Here is a 19,453-nt window from a genome sequence, read left to right as displayed (position 1 = left end):
TCCTCTTATACCACTCGATCTCCTTCATCTTCTCTCCCAAATCATCTTCCGTTTTCCTCTGAGAACAAGGTACTACTCTCTGTTGATACTCTCTTCCTTTTTCAGTTTAATCTTACTCGATTTAGGCATCATTCTTCTTTTGTGATTACCATGTATGTTGCACATATTGGGCATGCGCTTTTTTCTGTTCTTTTTGGTGTTTCATAGCTTGGCTTTGCTTATTCAACCCTAAAGAATCTCCTCAGTGTTGATATACTTCCCAAGTCACAAGAAAATAGCAGCGATTTTCGTTTTTGGATGTTCAATGAAAATTGCAGAGATCCATTTTTTTGGAAAATTGCCTAGCTATTGTTACCCTAATCTCTATTGCTGTTTTGTTGCAAATTATTGATGCTAGTTTTTGCTAACATGATTCCCTTATTTTATCAAATATTGGATGGGGTAGTAGACATGATTGGAGGGTATAGTAGATATTTGATTAATGGTCCGTATTTAGTTAAATGCAATGGGGTGGAAGGAAAATAGCTCTTTCATTGGTCTCACTATATTAGTAATTCTTTCTTTCAAGGTCACCATGACCAACCTTCAAAAGTTTTGAGAAGAAAATCAATAAATACCTAACACTCTGCTAACTACTACAAACAGGATTACAGGAGCATGTTGGCCTAATATATGTATTACTAAACCAAATTAAACGAACCCCGTGTATCCCACTCAAATAGGGTATCCCACTCAAATAGGGTATGGGGGTAGGATGTATGCATACAATTCTTCTACCCCCAAGGGTTGGAGAGCTTGTTCCTGTGAAAACCCCCGTTGCGAAAATGATTTGGAGAGACATGAGATGAACACAAAATCGTTAGCTATAGCAGCTAGAAGATACCTATTAGGTGGGAGAAAGGTAGTAGTCAATCACAATACCAAGGTCATGTGCATTAAATATCCCCAATTCCATTAGCTCTTGACTCTATCTGTAAAGGGTGACAGGCATTTTACTTGAATGAGATACAAGGTTCTATTCAGCACAGATTAAAGGTTAGGTTTAATGTAATTTTCCAATAAGTTCTGGGTCTGTGTAGGCATCTAGCCATCTACCTTAACATTTACATGATTACATCTTATTTTCCTGGCCCTCTTGTAATGGACATCAAAGAATGTAAAAAATATTAAATGGGTGGGGTGGGGGGGTAATGAGATATAAGTCAAGAAGTCCTTCGCAAACTTGCAATAGCTTATGGTTTTCAGATGCTTTGTTAAATTGGGCTTTTCATCTTTGACATTTAGGGTAATGGTGCATACATTAGAGTAATATACCATGCTGATCATCATGCTTTGATTATGATATTTGTTGCAACCATTCTTGCAATCACTTGTGTTCTCTGGATGCTCATTTGAATTTTTACTTTTCATCTTTTTTGACATTTAGCATGAGAACACATGTATTAGAGTGAGTAACTAATCTTTGGACAAGTGAGGCTTATTTTGTTAATATCCTTCATGATTGACTAAAATGCTGCAAGTTGTTGTGCACTTTCAAATGTAGAGTTTGTTACATTCTAGTTTATAATTTCTCTGACATATTTTCATGGTAAAATATTTGTTTCAGGAGTTCTCTACAATGGCTGCATCGTCCGCATGTATTGTTGGAAATGGTCTATCCGCTAAAAGGGACATATGCAAGGAACTTCATGGCAAGCAATTTTACCTTTCCCCTAGCCTTCCATCTCTTCATAAGGTTCCAAAATTAGGAGTTGTAACAGCATCTCTTGACAAGAAGCAGCATGAAGGAAGAAGAGGGTTCTTGAAGTTGTTGCTTGGAAATGCGGGACTTGCAGCACCTGCTTTGCTAGGCAGTGGGAAAGCTTATGCGGATGAACAAGGAGTTTCTAACTCAAGAATGTCTTATTCTAGATTTTTGGAGTACTTAGACAAGGACAGGGTTAACAAAGTCGATTTATTTGAAAATGGAACCATAGCAATTGTAGAGGCTGTTTCTCCTGAGTTGGGTAATAGAGTGCAGAGAGTTCGAGTGCAACTCCCAGGTCTCAGCCAGGAACTTCTTCAGAAGTTTAGGGAGAAGAATATCGACTTTGCAGCACACAATGCTCAAGAGGATTCGGGTTCTTTTCTGTTCAATTTAATTGGGAATCTGGCATTCCCTATGATATTGATTGGGGGTCTATTTCTTTTATCAAGGCGTTCCAATGGTGGAATGGGAGGTCCTGGTGGGCCCGGGAATCCCCTTGCCTTTGGTCAATCGAAAGCGAAATTTCAAATGGAACCAAACACTGGTGTGACCTTTGATGATGTTGCTGGTGTAGACGAAGCAAAGCAGGATTTCATGGAGGTCGTGGAGTTTCTGAAGAAGCCAGAGAGGTTCACTGCTGTTGGTGCTCGGATTCCAAAGGGTGTTCTTCTTGTTGGTCCTCCAGGAACCGGAAAAACACTACTAGCTAAGGCCATTGCTGGTGAAGCAGGTGTTCCATTTTTCTCTATTTCAGGTTCAGAGTTTGTTGAGATGTTTGTTGGTGTTGGTGCCTCAAGAGTTCGAGATCTTTTCAAAAAGGCCAAGGAGAATGCCCCTTGTATTGTATTTGTTGATGAAATTGATGCTGTTGGGCGGCAAAGAGGGACTGGTATTGGAGGGGGGAATGATGAAAGAGAACAAACCCTGAACCAGCTTTTGACAGAAATGGATGGCTTTGAAGGAAACACTGGTATTATTGTAGTTGCAGCTACCAACCGTGCAGACATTCTGGACTCTGCTTTATTGAGACCAGGGCGATTCGATAGACAGGTACATTACATTATTATAAACTGATTTTTGCTGAACCGTGAGGGGTAGTTCAACTGGTAAGATCTTTGGTTGCTCTCCAGAGGTTTACTGGTTGAAGTCCCCTCAGTGCCACTGGAGAGTTTGCCTAATGGTTAACTTCAGGACCCCATGGGATTAGGCAACAAGTTTCCATTGACACCCACGGTTACAAAAAAACTATATTTTTTGTTGAACCCTGAGGGGTAGTTCAACTGGTAGGATCTTGGGTTTGTTCCCCAAAGGTCACCAATTCAAGTCCCCTCAGGGTCACCAGAACTTCAGGGCCCCATGGGATTAGTTGAGGTGCTCGTAAGCTGGCCCGGACACCCACGGTTACAAATAAGAACTGTATTTTTGTCTCATATGGAAGTTATTGAACTTTAGAAAAATGGTTTCAGGTATCCGTTGATGTTCCAGATGTTCGAGGAAGGACAGAGATCTTGAAGGTTCATGCCGGCAATAAGAAGTTTGAAAAAGATGTGTCTCTTGAGGTGATTGCCATGAGAACACCTGGATTTAGTGGAGCGGATCTTGCAAATCTTTTAAATGAAGCAGCTATATTGGCTGGTCGCCGTGCAAGGACTGCAATATCACCCAAAGAAATTGATGATTCCATTGACAGAATCGTGGCCGGAATGGAAGGAACAGTTATGACAGATGGGAAAAGCAAAAGTCTTGTAGCATACCATGAGGTGGGCCATGCCATTTGCGGGTACGTATAGATTCTTATTAGTTCAAGAAGTTCTTGATTTACAAGTTAAATGTTCCACATTCTTGTGCTTTGCCAGTTCCTGACTACCGTATCAACTATGTGGTATTTTCCATATTAAGTGAAACAAAAATTACGGAAATCAAACAAGATTGGTAAATTACTAAGTTACCCAATGTCAAATTGAAATCAAATGTGGTGTGTTGTCTCTGATGCAGAACTCTAACGCCAGGGCATGATGCTGTCCAAAAGGTGACCCTAGTCCCACGTGGTCAAGCAAGAGGGTTGACCTGGTTCATTCCTGCAGACGACCCTACGTTGATCTCCAGGCAGCAACTATTTGCAAGAATTGTTGGTGGACTTGGTGGAAGAGCTGCTGAAGAAGTGATCTTTGGTGAGCCTGAGGTAACTACTGGTGCAGCTGGTGATCTACAGCAGATCACAGGCCTGGCCAAGCAGGTAAATCACCAAACTTCTTTTCACCAACTCGTGTGTAACATAGGAATCTTGCCTTCCATCTATATGCTTTGCACATCATAATATTTTGAAGAAAGGATAAAAACTTTCTAGTGAATGAGTCTTGGCAATTTAACTAGTACAACCTGCAACAAATGTAAAGGTCAGGTTTGTGTACATCAAACAACAAAAGACCTTATTACTTTCGAATGGAATTTACTGGGTCAGTTTAGTTTTTTTTTTTAACCTGCAATGCAGGGACTAAACCACCGACCATTTTATGGATGTGGACTCAACCAACTTATCAACCCTTCTAAATTTAGCTGATATCAATTCTACCCAACTAGAAGTAAAGATATAGAAGGCTTAAGAAAGGCATCAAAACATGACTAGGACGTAGTTTAATGAAAGTAGCCAGGGGTCTTCACGGACAAAACCGTTCTGCTCTTTGGGGTGGAGGTCCAGCCTGCTTACATCTCATCACCAGCCCCAAAGACCCTGCCTTTGGGTGGGATATATTGGTCTTGTTTCGTTTGGTTTGTAGTTCATTAAAAGTGTTCTCTTGTTAAAATGTCCACGATACTCTTCACTGATGACGAAGAAGGGGTAATTTTGTGGACTAAAGGGTTAAATGGTACTTTTATGTCATTCAGAACACTTACCAAACAACCATTTTCATTCTGCTCTAGTTCATACAGAGCCACTTAATCATTCAGCATCCGCCAAACAACCTTACTCATACCTTACAAACGCACTAGATGCAAATCTCGTAATACTGCTGTAGAGTAGCAAGCCCAGATTGATCGATGACTAATAGTTGTTGCTGGTGGTAGACTGTAGGACACGTATTCAAGTAGGTCTTGTTGTGGCTCGGAATTATCTAGTAGGGTGTGTATGTTTTGTACACAGACAGGACTGTTCAGGATGGGATGGGACGGGACTGGATGGGTGAGAGTGAGGTAATTGGGTGAAAAAATTCTCGAAGTTTTTTTAGGATTTTAATTTGATATGAGTAGATTAGTAACTTATCAATCATGTTCCATATCTTGATTTTTGTTTCACCTATTTGGGTGGGATAGAAAAAATGCATTTTTGTACCATTCAGGTCCCAATATAATATCGTGCCAAACATGAGAAAAGAAGTTTTTATACTATCTCATCCTATCCGGCATACCAGACGCAGCCTAAGGCCCGATCAATTGATGTATTTGTTTGTGCCCAAATGGAAGGTAATCTCCGGGTTAATTTATTTCTATGCAGATGGTGGTTACATTTGGCATGTCGGAAATCGGCCCATGGTCACTTATGGATGGATCTGGTCAAAGTCAAGATGTTATTATGAGAATGATGGCAAGAAACTCGATGTCTGAAAAGCTAGCCGAAGACATTGATACTGCCATCAAGAAGCTTTCAGACAGTGCATATGAGATTGCATTGAGTCAAATCCGAAGCAATCGTGAAGCCATGGACAAGATCGTGGAGGTCCTTCTCGAGAAAGAAACAATGAGCGGTGATGAGTTTCGAGCAATCTTATCTGAATTTACCGAAATTCCTGTCGAAAATCGGGTTGTTCCTGCTGCCCCAAGCCCAGTAAGTGTATAGTTAACATTAAATCCACTGTGGTATGTATTATAAATTCTTGATCATGGTTCTTTTTTGGGTATTTGGTGGTAAAGTGTAATATTTCAACTAGAAGTATTTGATACATAGAAAAGATGGCTACTGCTTCTGCCTAATGTATATGGTCTTGTTTACTTGGGGAGGGTGATTCTCTTTTTTTTCTTTTTTCTTTTTTTTTTAACCACGAGTTTTTGAGTCCGTTTGGACGTGTATATCGACTAAAATCATGAATCTCAAGATAACAGACAGAAAAATCCCAGTGACCAACCACAAAGGTGGTGTTTGATTGGTTTGAGCTTGGGCTCCAAAGGTCAAAGTGCTTGGAGGTCTCAAATTCAAATCCAAGGAGGAATAAAAATCTCCTTGTGGCCACGGAGGTTTAAAAGTGGTGACTCCGGGCTACCTGTAAAGCAGGTGGTCGTCCTGGGATTAGTCGGCTCGCTATATACAGTTTAATAAAAAAAATGTCAGTGACCCAATTGGTGACATATGAAGGTGAGTCTTAAGTGGTTGGATCATATTGTGATTGGGTTTTACCTTGTTGATTTGTTAAAACTCATTTGCATACATAAAATACACTCCCTCTGGTATCCTATAATTTTATTAAAATAGATTTATCTAAAATCAAAATCTTAAAAAAAAAAGTTAAATCCAACTTTAACAAGTATTATATTTTACATTATTGTAACATTAATTATATTATTAAAATATTTTATAAATTTAATACAATCTCAAAAAAAAAAAAAAAAACTTCATAAAAGGTTATAATACATCTAACCTTATTGGAGAGGGGAGATTTCTCCAAATTCAAAAAATACTACATTTTTTAATCTTTTTAACTCGTTAAAATATATTTAGCATAAAATTTCGTTATGTGTTATGGTCACACAATTTTCGAACAAAAATAGTATTTCCTATAGAGACAGGACTATTTACTAAGGGGTCGTTTATTAAACGCTTACCTGGAAAGTGTTTATCGGGTAATTTTTCTTATCGGATGAACATGGCAAGGGTCATAAATCTGGCCCGATAAGAGTAATGACGAAGATAGAGAGTCTTGCTCAGTAAGTGAGGGTGATGACTTTTACCCGGGTAAGTGCTTAGCGGGTAAATTGTTGCATATGATACTATTTTGATGTAGTACAATCTTACCCGGTAAAATAAATTATAGTATTGACTCATAACAGTAAGTGTTTACCGGGTAAGCATTTAGGTAAACGGCCCCTAAGCTAAAAAAAAAATTTGCAGTGGTTTTGGAAGAAATGTGTAAAGCAATCTAGGAGAGTGCACCTTAGCATATATTATTTGTTGACGGGATTAACTGCTCTAATAGCGGACGGAGACGAAGAGAGAGGTGAATGTTAGGGACTATTATTAGGAGTCACCACATCACTTACCTTATTAGGTAAGATTCTAGGCCATCACCACATGTACTTACCTTATCAGGTAAGATTCTAGGCCATCACCACATGTACTTACCTTATCAGGTAAGATTCTAGGCCATCAAAATGGCATTAGTAAAATTGTTGGTTGGCGTCTCTTAGATGGTAGATGCTAACTAGGTAAGAGTCATGTCCTCACCGGGTAAGATTCTCGATCTTTGCCATACTTAGCCAATGAGGTAGCAAGCGGTTACCTGATTACTGATTGGTAAACAACACCCACCTTAGGTTATAGCAATGGAGGGAGGTTTTGGTTGAAAATATTTGGTGCAATTTCAATAGCGAGAACAACCCCATCCCCATCTTCAAAAGAAGGAATTGCAAGTACGACAGATGACGAGAGGGTAGAGGGTCTTCAGATAGGTTGCCGGTTTCTTTTATTAAAATAGAAAGTCTCGTCATTTAGGAAGGATATTTGCATTATTTATAACTCCCGTCTTTTTTTGCATATATGCAACATATACTTGTGCTTTCTAAATATGTTTACTTCATCTTTTTAGTCAGATATTTTCTAAAAAAAGGTAAAATCTATATACATTTTAATAGTTCCATTAAGAGGCAACCTTTCAATTGTTAAGAGGTGAATTTTGTTAGGCAAAAAAAAAAAATTGTCTTTTAATGGTTCTAAAACCCTCCGGATGATTTTGTATCATATGTCTCCCTTAACCATTAAGAACCCTAATTTCATTATACACAATTACCAAACAATTATATTTCATTTTGCACTATATCATGAGAGTCTCTTAATCATTCTGACCATTTAATCATTCTGCACCAAACCATTTAGCAACTATCAAACAACCTCTTACTCCTTCAAAATACTAGGTTGTGGGTGGGGGTGCCTCAAACTTAAGGACAAATAACCCATTACAATGCCTAGTATACAATTGGATCTTAGAAAATGAAAGATCCATAAGAGACTCAGCAATCTATAAAACTAACCCCTCCCCATCCCGCAACGAATGAATTTACAGATACGACAAACACAAGAAAAACGAACCCCGTATATCCCACACAGACGTATGATTAGTAGACTACTAAAGTTTTAGTATATCCCACACAGATGTAGGATCTGTAAACTACGAAAGTTCCGAATAGATAAAGCGACAAATCTGCACATTTTCCTCTGTTTTTGCAACCAACTTCAAATTGCTATAACATTTGTTCAAAAACAAACAAGACTAATATTTCCATCTTTATAAAGATTGGAAGAATGAACACCAAAAGAAAAAGAAGCTTAAAAAATGGGTAACCTAGGTGCACCAAGGAATCTCAGTTGACTCAAACCTATGACCTTCTGGTCAAAAAGTCAACAACCTTACTAAATACACCAAGCCTTGCCCTTAAACCCTAAAACTCTACTGACCTAAGTAAGAATAATGTACTTTTACCAGCAACATTGAATTTTTCATCAATAAAAAGAGGACATTTATGAGATAACAAGTTTTTAAGGGGAACCGTCGTTTTCATCGTCGGATGTGACCGGAGTGTCGGTGGCTTCGGCAAGATTTTCAAGCATTAGAATAACTTCACTGGTGTCATCCAGGTAGTATTTGGCTTTGCTAGGCTTCTGTCCAACCGTGCAGGCAAACACGGTGGTATTCACGGAAAGCATGTTTCTTGAGAGTGCATTTCCGATGATTTCAAACATATCTTCATCAGATCTGTCGTCACCAATGCAAAGAACGAAATCGGCTTGTTTCCCTTTTTCAGCCATTGATGTGAAGATCTTCTCTGCTACCAGACCTTTACTGGCTTCCTGGAAACATACAACAGAATAAAAATAAATAAATAAACAAGTTACAAACCTTCATTCCACAAAAGAAAATGTCACTTTGAAGCCAAACCAAATGAATCCAATATATCCCACTCGAAAGTAGAGTTAGTGGTAGACCCAAGAACTTTCTTTAGCCGATGCACCTTTAAGGTGGTTCAATGGCCCGCAAAGTGATTAGAAAGTTGGTATTAATAGAGTATTCAACGTGTTAATAAATTTGATTTAGGGGTTTATGAAAGTGATTAGAGTAAGAATAGAAGTTATTGGTTTCAGTTTTGAACCAAAAAACTAAATATTTGTCGCAGGTTAGGATTGAACCCAAGATCCCTCTTATAAGGAGGTGCACCTTCAAGACATCTAATTCTTTTTTGCTTTGCAATAATCAAGTGAGCGGGTGCATGGACCCCACTCAGTCCTTAGTAGCAGGGACGGACCTAGTATAGTGGTTACAGTGGCACGTGCCACCGTTTTATTCGTCCGTCAATGGGTAAAAAAATTTAGGTTTGTGAAAGGTGCAACCGTATTTGACTATTTGTTGTGTGCCACCATATGTATTTTAAAACTACAATGGGAACAAGTTTTATTTGGTAGAGTTGGTTTGTAAGGCTTTTATTCCACCCCAGATCCAAGTTCGGATTCTGTTAGTGTCATTTTCTTAGTCAAATGGTGCCACCGTTTGAAAAAAATTCCCTATATTTTTTCTTATAGTCAAATGGTGCCACCATTTGAAAAAAATTCTGGGTCCATGCCTGTTTAGTACCCCTTGAGTAGAGTATGGGGGTGTAAGATGTACGTCGGCCTGTCCTCTACCCCGAAGGCTATAGCAGCTCTTTCGTGCAAAAGTGCGATCAAAAAGGAAAGAACCATGACAGGTAAAAAAGTCGCTCTTATGACTCAAATTCATGACTTCCTAACCACAAGGAATAACCTTATCAATAGCACAAAACTAGCCCCTTGATTTAATTATATATAATCATATACAATTACTAGAAGTGTATGCATGCAATGCAATACATCTCGATTCTTACGTTGAGAACTTGAACCCTCAATCTTGATTCATGTTTTGTTCTCTTATCTGTCCCTCTCGATTTATTTTATGGTTTGTGTGGTTTTGAGAGAATGCGAGTCTCAGGTTGGTTATCTGTTTTATGGACTATGCTGTCGTATTAGTAGGGTCAGTGCTTATCGATCGGCTTGCAGTAAATTTTATGGAGAATGTGGACCTTTTAAAAAGTTGTATTTATGTTGTAATAAGTTGTAAACTTAAATTTTAAGAGATTTTATGAACATGAAGTAAATGTTTTATATTACAGTAAAGATAATTAGTATAAATATACTCAGATGTGAATTACCATGATTAAAATTTTAAAAACCCAGTTAAATATTTGAAAAAATGGATAAGGGAATTAATTTTTAGAGAATAAAATATCTGCTTTCTATATAATATGTTTGATTATAAATTAATTATATTTAAGATAATTTAGATTTTTTAGGAAATAAGGTGAATCTATGGAGTTTATCAGTTGATTATCAATTAATTTGATGGAATTTTGAGAAGTTGTATATAGACTATATTACTATAATAACTTGTAACCCTTGAATTTTAAGATATTCACATTAATAAATCGTTTCGGATGCTTAATAAGTTGTTTTTATGAGTTTTTGTCAAATACCGGCAAAGATAAACTCATCTCCATAAGATATTGAACACAAAAATAAAAAGCAACGATAGAAAAAAAATCCTTAATTTTTTTTTTGATTAACCTGGATATCCAATCCGCTATGCGAGCCGACTAATCCCAAGGCGACCATCTGCTTTGCAGATAGCCCGGAGTCACCGCATTTGAACCTCCGTGGCCACAAAAGGATTTTTATTCCTCCTTGGATTTGAACCTGGGACCTCCTGGTATTTTCTTGTTTCATTTCTTTGGGTGCAAACTTTAAGGTAAAGGTCAGGTCCGCGTGGTACGTCCCACCCTTGCCAGACCCCACGTTCGGGTGGGATATATTGAGCTTGTTTGGTTTGGATTTATCATATGATTTGATTTTTAGAAAAATGCCGACTAAGAAAAGGAAAAATATGACATTCGAGTTGAAGACAAGGAAGGACATACCTGAGGCTTGACTTCAACGATATATTGACCACTCTTGACAGCGACAGGTTCATTTGCTAAGACGCTCTCGAGATGATCTAACATTTCCTTAGCCTGAGCGAATCCAAAGCCTGGATCTGCATCTCGATACTGCCATACTAATGCACTTTCTTTGGTTTCGATAGAAGAACCATCAGTCGACTCTGTATACAGTTTCATCACAGGCTCAGCCATTTGCATCCATCCAAAATCAGTACTCTGACCACAGGTTTCCCATGCAGCGTCTTGAGACCACCTGAAAAACACACATTTGTCATGACTCATGGCATGCAGTAAATGAATAAAACTAACAATGGAATGGACATTGAAATCTGGGGAAAATTGCATGAAAATGCAACGTAAATTGGTATGATTCCTATTCTGTGTAAAGTATTTTTAGAACCTTCATTTTGGTACCTCAGATGTGACATCTCAAACATTTAGGTACATAGTTTACATCTGAGAATGCATGAAAATGCAGCGTACTTTAGTCTGATTCCTATTTTATGGAACATACTTTAATCTAAATGTTTGAGATATTACAAATGAGGTGCCAAAGTGAAGGTTTCCAAAGTACATTACACAAGATAAGAATCGGACCAAAGTACATTGCATTTTCATGCAATTTGCCCTTCAGAGCTGTGTACAGTTTAATCTAAATATTAAATAAAGAAGATAATATGGCTAAGAAATACAGAAGCGTGCCAATTGAGTTACCCCCTAGAACCCTATGAACTTTATTCTACTAACAGGTTCTCCTACAAACAATCTAAAAATAAATAAAGAAAAGATGGTTGAACACTCTTGACTTTATCAGATTGTAGCAGTACAAGAAAGCATATTAAGTTAATTAAAAACGCAATATGATCTTTTAAGTACGTGTGATAGTATTTGCTTAAAGAAATAAATCAATGTAGTTTCTAAATCCTGCCAAATTACTTGCAATGAACCCCACCAGTGAAGTTTTATTTACGTCTAATATTGAACAAATATGTTCTTGGTCTCTAATAAAGAGCGGAAATCATAGTAGGACATTGCATTCCACTTCTACATGCTTACCTATGTAGCAGCATGAATAAAATTATGGTCGTATAGCACTTGATCAATTTGGGGAAGAGAATTGCTCTTATGATTCTTAGAAGGAACCAAATCAAACAAGCCCAGTATATCCCACCCGGAGGTGGGGTCTAAGAGGGGTAAGATGTATGCAAATCCAATCTCTACCTCGAGAGTAGAGCGGGCTGTTTCCATGAAGACCCCTGGCTTGTGAAAAATATGCGAAAGAGAGAATTGCATATAAGATAAATTTGAAAAGCTAGTTACAAGTAAGGAATAACATACAAGTATACATAGGTTCAGAAAAAACATAAGCAAGGTAAAGAAACTGCACACCCTTATTCTAACCTAACCAACGACTCACTAACCATATCCCCCACCCTCTACCTCTCTAGCTCCCTTCCTCCCATCTATGCTATCTACAGATCCCCACCCCTATTTTGCTATCCTAATCCCATGTCTCCAAAAAATTCCTATCAGAGGTCAAGTCATCGAAAACACTAATATGTAAAATCATACTTGCTCTTTAAATTAACACAACCCACTGTCTGTTCCCAGGCTAATTCTTGTAAAAGATTAACTCCCCGCAACACAATTCTCATCAAATAGTAGTTAGGATTTAGAAAGATTGAAAAGCCAGGATCTTTACTTTACTAAAATATTGATCACTGTCATAAAGAAAACAAAAGCTTGATTTATATTCGAAAGCCATTACAGAATGTCATATATACATCACGAGAAAGAAGAAGGAAACTAATATTATTTTGTTGGCATTTCCTTTCTTCTTGTTGTAGTATCGAGAAACTATTGGCTTAAGAAACCTGGAAAGATTCGGAACAACTGGTATGAAGAGTCTCATGTGTCGGAAGTAAAACATTTGCAGAAGTATGTGCATTTTATATTCTCTAAAAGATGAGGCACAAAAATCAAAATAAATTAACTCGTTGCTGGGGAAGTCTCAACTCCCAAAAAGCTACAATGTCCATATAGATTTGTATTTAATTTGAAAGTTGAAGAAATTCTGAAGATTTTGAAATTCAAATGGATGATGGCAAAGACCACCAAACCTTACCCCATTCCACATATAGGTCGAGATTTTCATTTGTTACAAAAAGACCAGAAACTTCCACACAAGTACCTTCCTTGCAAGATAGAGGTTTGCTTTGCCAAACTTAAGAACTAAAGTATTTTGAAACTAAAACTTTAAAGAAAGGGGATGTATGCACTAGATTATGCATCATGCATAAGCATTAGACAAAAATAATGCAGCTTTATCGGTTTTTCATTTTGTAGGTTTATTTCTTAGCACCAATTTGTAGTTTTTGATCACCAACTTAATCCATATACTGTCACCAATTTTATCAACCATATGTCATGGGCTTAAAAAAATGTTGCTCTTGCTGGGCTGCTTATGCAATGAATGCATGCAGCAGTATTAGCTCCCATCCCCAACGGCTTGTTTTTTAAGTGAAACATACGTGGGCGTGGTAGTGGCATTGTTGTACATTACGCAATACCAAATGTACTATGCAATCAAATAGATTCTTAATTGAAAAATAAAATTTGGCAACTACCGGTTTTGCAACCCTTGTTCTATTGCTGCTAGTTCTATGAGTTATGTCCTTTGTGAGGAAACCCCTGGGAGTAGCTCAACTCGTTAGGTCTTGGGTTTGCTCCCATTGGTAACGTATATTTTTAGCATTTTTCTTAACAAGAGCAATAATTGGATATAAAATTATTTATGGTACAGATATTTCTATAAATATGAGAAATGCCCTACCTTTGAGCATGGTTTGACCTATTGACTTACATAATTGGAAGTGCCCAATTAGGTTTACAAGAAGGCCTAGAAATCCACCAATTTGGAAAAAGTCTACTTTTAAGGAACTGGTGACGAAGCTACTTCCGTTCTTCCTCCCTTGCTCTATTACCCTAATGCCTCCTCAAATCAAGCATCAGGTCGGATACATTGCAGCATACTCCTTTATGCTATTTTGCATGTGTATCTCAAAAAGTATAAATCCTTCCGGCACTCAATGTGAATCAAGTAGATAATTCATAAAAAAAGAAATGGAACCATCAAGAAATACTATCATAACAAATTTCAAACAACAATCTTATATGTGAAGGCAAAACAAAGAAAAGGAGAACATAGCATTTGGAAGGGAAAAAACAGGAAGAGACAAAAAGAATTAAAATCCTTTGTGGTTGAATAATTGAAGTCAAAGACGAAGCTTAATTCTGGCTTGAAAAGAACTATAGCAGAAGACTCATGAATCCAAATGTCTCCGCCTCTCTTGTTGCCTCATCTCTCGTTGTAGTGTTACGGTTTGCATCATATCAACCCGATAAAATAATTTTTTTTGGGGGGGGGGGGCAATATACTCTAAATTTGAACCACACGTGCCTAAGCAGCATCCAACGCCTACCGACTACTCCATCCAAACACCCATCTAAAACTCGCATGTTGAAATCTCCTCATCTGGCCTTTGCCCTAGCCACACTTGGCAATAAAACTTTGGGCAAGTACATATCTTGATGCAACAAGTCCATCTTTCAGAACCCTTGGGGGTATCTCAACTGATCAAGCTTGCTCCCCATTGGTCACCGGTTCGAGTCCCATAAGGGCCGCTGGAGGTTTTCTAGCATCTAACTTCAGGGCCTCGTGGGATCAGTCGAGATGCACACAAGCTGGCCAGACACTCGGTTTCTAAAAGAAGTTCATCTTTCAGGAAACTCATCAATTACTGATTACCCTTTTCTTTCTTTTTGATCAAACACTTACGCTTACGTCAGTAAACGTGGTTGCTTTTTGTGAATAGTAGTAAGGGATAACCTTTAGATTAATGTAATAGCTTGAGAAATAAGAACGAGCGAAGAGAATTGGAAGGTGACAGGGAAATAATGTTAAAATGATCACAGTTTTTTTCTGGACATTCATCTTTCACTTGCACCATAGAAGCCAACAGTGAACTCCAAGACAAGATAACGAATATTGATACCATACATCTTGTACTCATACCATAAAAGGAAAAAATTAACACAAACATAAGCAATAAATGTTGGCCGGTAATGAAAAAAAGGGAATTAGAAGTCAAACACAATTACGCTTGTCATCATGGTCTCTTACGTTGTGTCAAAAAAATCATTTCCTAAGTTATTAAGAATCCCATAATTACTTACTTTCTTGATGAAATCAACAAGCAGAGAAGAGTTGGGAAATAGCCAACAAGAACACTCCTTTTATCCAAAATTACTTTCGTCCAATTTTGTCACCTTAAGCCATTATTTCGTTCTGCTTTGTTGTATCCAACTTTACCAATAACATAAAAACAACCAAAAACATGACAGTGGGAAACTGTTGCTCAAGCCACTCTCTTATTCGATGGAATTGCAATAAAGTGCAAAAAGGATGACTATAAACACAAGTGCAAAGTAAACAAGGAAACACACCTCATGAAGTAGCCATGTTCAGCTGCAATTCCAAGTTTCCTGCAAGGAGAAAATGCCCTGCTTAAGCTTTCTCTACCTCTTCCACTAACAATAAATACCGTATTCTTTGCATCTCCAGAAAGTCTGTTGATGATTGAGATAACTTCTCTACTTGGTGTCTTAATGATCGAATTTTGAGGCATTACTGTCCCATCATAGTCCAACAGTATTGCCCTGTTTTTAGCCTTTATGTAAGCTGACACAATGTCGTCTATCGAAAGCTTCCTGAAATTAGGGTCTAGAGACACAACTCTGAACCCAAATCCCAAACCAATTCCCCAACATCTTTTCCTAAAATGATCAGCACAAGTTCTTTCCATATCTTGCAAGAAGCTTCTAGACCAATAGGCCACATCATGGGTACTAACATAACGGTAATGCTTCTCATGCCGCAATTGTTTTTCAGGATCACTCATAGATACAGCCTCGTTCATAGCCTCAGCAGTTGCTTCAACATTCCATGGGTTGACACGAATTGCGCCGCTCAGGGAAGGAGAACACCCAATGAACTCTGATACAACCAACATGCTCTTTTTAGGACCACCAAGATCTGAATTCGCTTCTGATCCTGAAACTCCATGCCGGCAAACGATATATTCGTAAGGAGTCAAGTTCATCCCATCCCGTACAGCAGTGACAACAACACACTCTGCTACGCTGTAATAAGCAACCCTTTCACCAATTCCAAGAGGCGTGTCTATATAAACAATTGGCTGATACCCCGGCTTACCAAATTCATCATTAATTCGCTTGCAGCTTTCCTGGATCTCGACCTGTATTTCATCCAAATCTATCCCACCTTTACCTCTTGCGGGATTTGCAATTTGCACAAGAACAGCCCTGCCTTGCCATGATGGATGCAGCTTGAGCATTTGTTCCATTGCTAAAAGCTTCAAATTGATACCTTTAAAAACATCCATATCATCAACTCCAAGCAGCACAGTCTTCCCTTCAAATTGCTGTTTGAGCTCCTCAACTCTCCACTCCTTATCAGCAAGTTTCATCACCGACTCAATTTGTCCCATATGTATTCCGACGGGCATTATCTTAATCCCAACCGTTCGTCCATAATAATCTAACCCTATGTATCCCCTCTTTGATTGATACTCCAAACCAAACATCCGGCTGCAACAAGAAAGGAAATGTCGAGCATAATCAAATGTGTGGAAACCAATTAGGTCAGAGTTGAGTAAAGCTTTGAGGATTTCTTCTCTAACAGGAAGTGTCCTGTAAATCTCGGAAGAAGGGAATGGACTGTGAAGAAAAAAACCCATTCTCAACCGATTAAAACGCCTTCTTAAGAAAGTAGGCAAGACCATTAAATGATAATCATGAATCCAAACGAAATCATCCTCTGGATTAATCACTTCAATAACTTTCTGGGAAAATAACTTATTTGCTGCAACATACGCTTCCCACATGGATCGATCAAACCTCCCTCCATGATCAGCAGAAAACGGCAACATGTAATGGAAAAGAGGCCACAACTGCTTTTTGCAGAAACCATCATAATACTTTTCCATTAGATTAGGTGGAAGGAAGGTTGGGACACATCCGAATCGATCCAACAAAACTTGAGCAACATCATCTTGTTCAATAGGATCAACGTCAACACTCAAGGAACCAACATATAGAACTTCCATATCATCTGGAAAACCATCTTTGAGTCGCAAAAGCAAAGAATCATCATCCCAAGTGAAACTCCAACCTTTATTATCAGGTCTTCTTTTGGCCTTTAATGGTAATTGATTAGCCACAATAATCATTCTATCCATAGAAAGGGAAGAAGGATTATCAGATGCAACACTACTAGCTTGCTCATCATCAAGCTCGGTGATGCTTCCGGGAACAGTCATTATCCTCGGCAGCCTCCGTTTCTCCCTTTCTCGACCCATGACAGGGAAATTCCCTGAAGCCAACTCTAAAAGATTGGTATACGACCTTGATTGCATCTTTCAAAAGCCCCTAAATAACCCAAAAGAATTTTGTGGAAAAGAAACCAATTCCAGTGAACACCTGCAAGAGAAAACACACAATCGATTTCACCTTAAGAAGAAACAGAAGGAATAAGTTTGAATGACAATCGGATCGCATGATATATCAAGCCAAGTAATACGAGAAATGAAACAACCAGTATCTTTGATGACGGAAAACAAACAAGATCCCAGATCATAAAGACGAGCAAGATAAACAGCTAACAGTGTCTTTGACCCGAATCAATTGAAATCAAAGCCAGTAGAAAAATTGAATTGTGAGACTGACCTGAAGTGGGTTTGGGAAGTAAAGTGGATCTTGAGGCAGAAATTGAGGATTTGAAATCAGGGCGTTTGTGGGTTTGAGGCGTTGAATGATGGATAAAACATCTAGGGTTTGTTCATCAATAAAGCGAGTTTTATATGAATGAATGATGTAGAAATATGTACAAAGAGAGGTGATATGGATATGGGATGGATGGGATATTCATGAAATAAATCTACTCCGTATTCCCATTAAATCCAATAAAAGTTAATGCTTTCTGGTTATGATTTTGGGGGAAATCACTTCCATTATAAAAAGGGTGTCATGCCATGCCATAGTGGACTAAAATAACACCATATGTTATTGTTTTCTACCAACCAATCTACCATCAATTCTTATTTTAGACAATTAAAAAAAAATTAATTATTAATTTATGTACGTTCTAAAAATATCGAGCCGGAAAAGTTCAAATTTTTGGTTGAAAAGTTTGTGCGAAACCGGCAATCCGTAGGCTCGCCCGTATTGCCTTGTTCCAGATGCATGATCTGGGAAGCAGATCGAGTACATAATGGTCTGTATGGCTTAAGCGTTTAGTGGAATACAATCTTTACAGAAATTGTAACTTTTAAACTATGGTTGTTCGACTTGAACTTTTATCTGTTTAAGGCTCAAAGTGAGAGGTTTTGAAGGTTGGTTTTCCAAAAGCCGATTGTTCGAAATTGTAACGTAATATAAAAATTAATTATATTGTAATGGAATTTATTCTTTATAACATTCAATAAATGTTGTGTTGTAAACACCTTTGGTGCGTCTTTATGTCTATGAGAACTTTAATGGCGTGGCAAAAGGTTTATTTACCCAACAAAGCGTATGAGGAAGATGGATAAATGTAGATTAATGTTTTAGACTAATTATTGATTTTCTTTTCTCTATTAACAATTTTCGTCCTTTTACTTTATTTATTCTAAATTTATCCTTGACGTTTACAAAATCTCTTGGGTTTTGTCATTTCTATAAATGGGCATTAATTGTTTATGTTAATTCATAGTAGTGATGGTCAAAAACCGGTCTCGGGCCTCAATAGTGCCGGCCATAACAGGTCCTGGTTGAAAATGGTGAGCCCGGTTAAGGTTATGTATAACTGGTTATGATGAGCCGGTCCCGGTCCCAACAATTAAAAAATATTTATTTTTGAAAATATTTTTAATGATAGAATTTTTAATACATAAGTGGGTCACTCAAATACACTTTAGAAATGTGTTTTATTATAATTAAAATTACATTGTCATCCAAAAATACATTGTAAAATTATTTGAAAATACACTTATTCATCATCGGTTAACCATGTCGGATTGATTTGAAGAGTTCTGGTCTCTTGAATTCTTCTAATAGCCTCTTGGTCATCAAGGTCATCAAGGTCATCGATGTCGAGTTCCTCATCGTCGTTATATTGTGAGTAAGTGTTGTCGGTATCGGTAGTTGGCGGCGTGCTTAATCTCATGGCAATTTCATTTTCTTCCAAGTGTTCTTCCACCGCTTCAATCTTCACCTCTAACAATGTTGTGTGTTGAATTATATCAATGTTATCCAAGTAATCCTTCAAACAGATGCAACACTCCACGGACTTTGGGCTTAGTCTTGTCCGACGTATCGAAATGATCTTGCCACTAAGAGAAAAGGCGGACTCTGAAGCTACAGTACTAGCTTGGACTGTTG

At 37.9% G+C, this 19,453-nt stretch overlaps 2 protein-coding genes across 2 annotated transcripts; one reads left to right on the top strand and one right to left on the bottom strand.

Moving 5' to 3' along the window:
• LOC112502180 (ATP-dependent zinc metalloprotease FTSH 2, chloroplastic) lies at window positions 1-5,734 on the top strand. Its single transcript, XM_025106020.1, has 5 exons — window positions 1-69; window positions 1,607-2,797; window positions 3,214-3,527; window positions 3,743-3,983; window positions 5,241-5,734. Exons 2-5 carry the CDS (start codon window positions 1,619-1,621, stop codon window positions 5,580-5,582), a joined length of 2,076 nt encoding a protein of 691 aa, XP_024961788.1. The 5' UTR covers window positions 1-69; window positions 1,607-1,618; the 3' UTR covers window positions 5,583-5,734.
• A 2,436-nt stretch (window positions 5,735-8,170) lies between these two features.
• Window positions 8,171-17,965, bottom strand: LOC112502178 (probable alpha,alpha-trehalose-phosphate synthase [UDP-forming] 7). Its single transcript, XM_025106019.1, has 4 exons — window positions 17,762-17,965; window positions 15,461-17,515; window positions 10,934-11,207; window positions 8,171-8,801 (listed from the first exon to the last, which is right to left on the bottom strand). The coding sequence occupies exons 2-4, from the start codon at window positions 17,449-17,451 to the stop codon at window positions 8,490-8,492; spliced, it is 2,577 nt and encodes an 858-aa protein (XP_024961787.1). The 5' UTR covers window positions 17,452-17,515; window positions 17,762-17,965; the 3' UTR covers window positions 8,171-8,489.
• Between the last annotated feature and the right edge of the window lie 1,488 nt (window positions 17,966-19,453).

Source organism: Cynara cardunculus, unplaced genomic scaffold (assembly GCF_001531365.2).
Source record: "Cynara cardunculus var. scolymus isolate 2C unplaced genomic scaffold, CcrdV1 Un_Scaffold_1013, whole genome shotgun sequence".
Lineage (NCBI taxonomy): Eukaryota > Viridiplantae > Streptophyta > Magnoliopsida > Asterales > Asteraceae > Cynara > Cynara cardunculus.
This window is presented reverse-complemented; position numbering and strand designations above follow the sequence as displayed.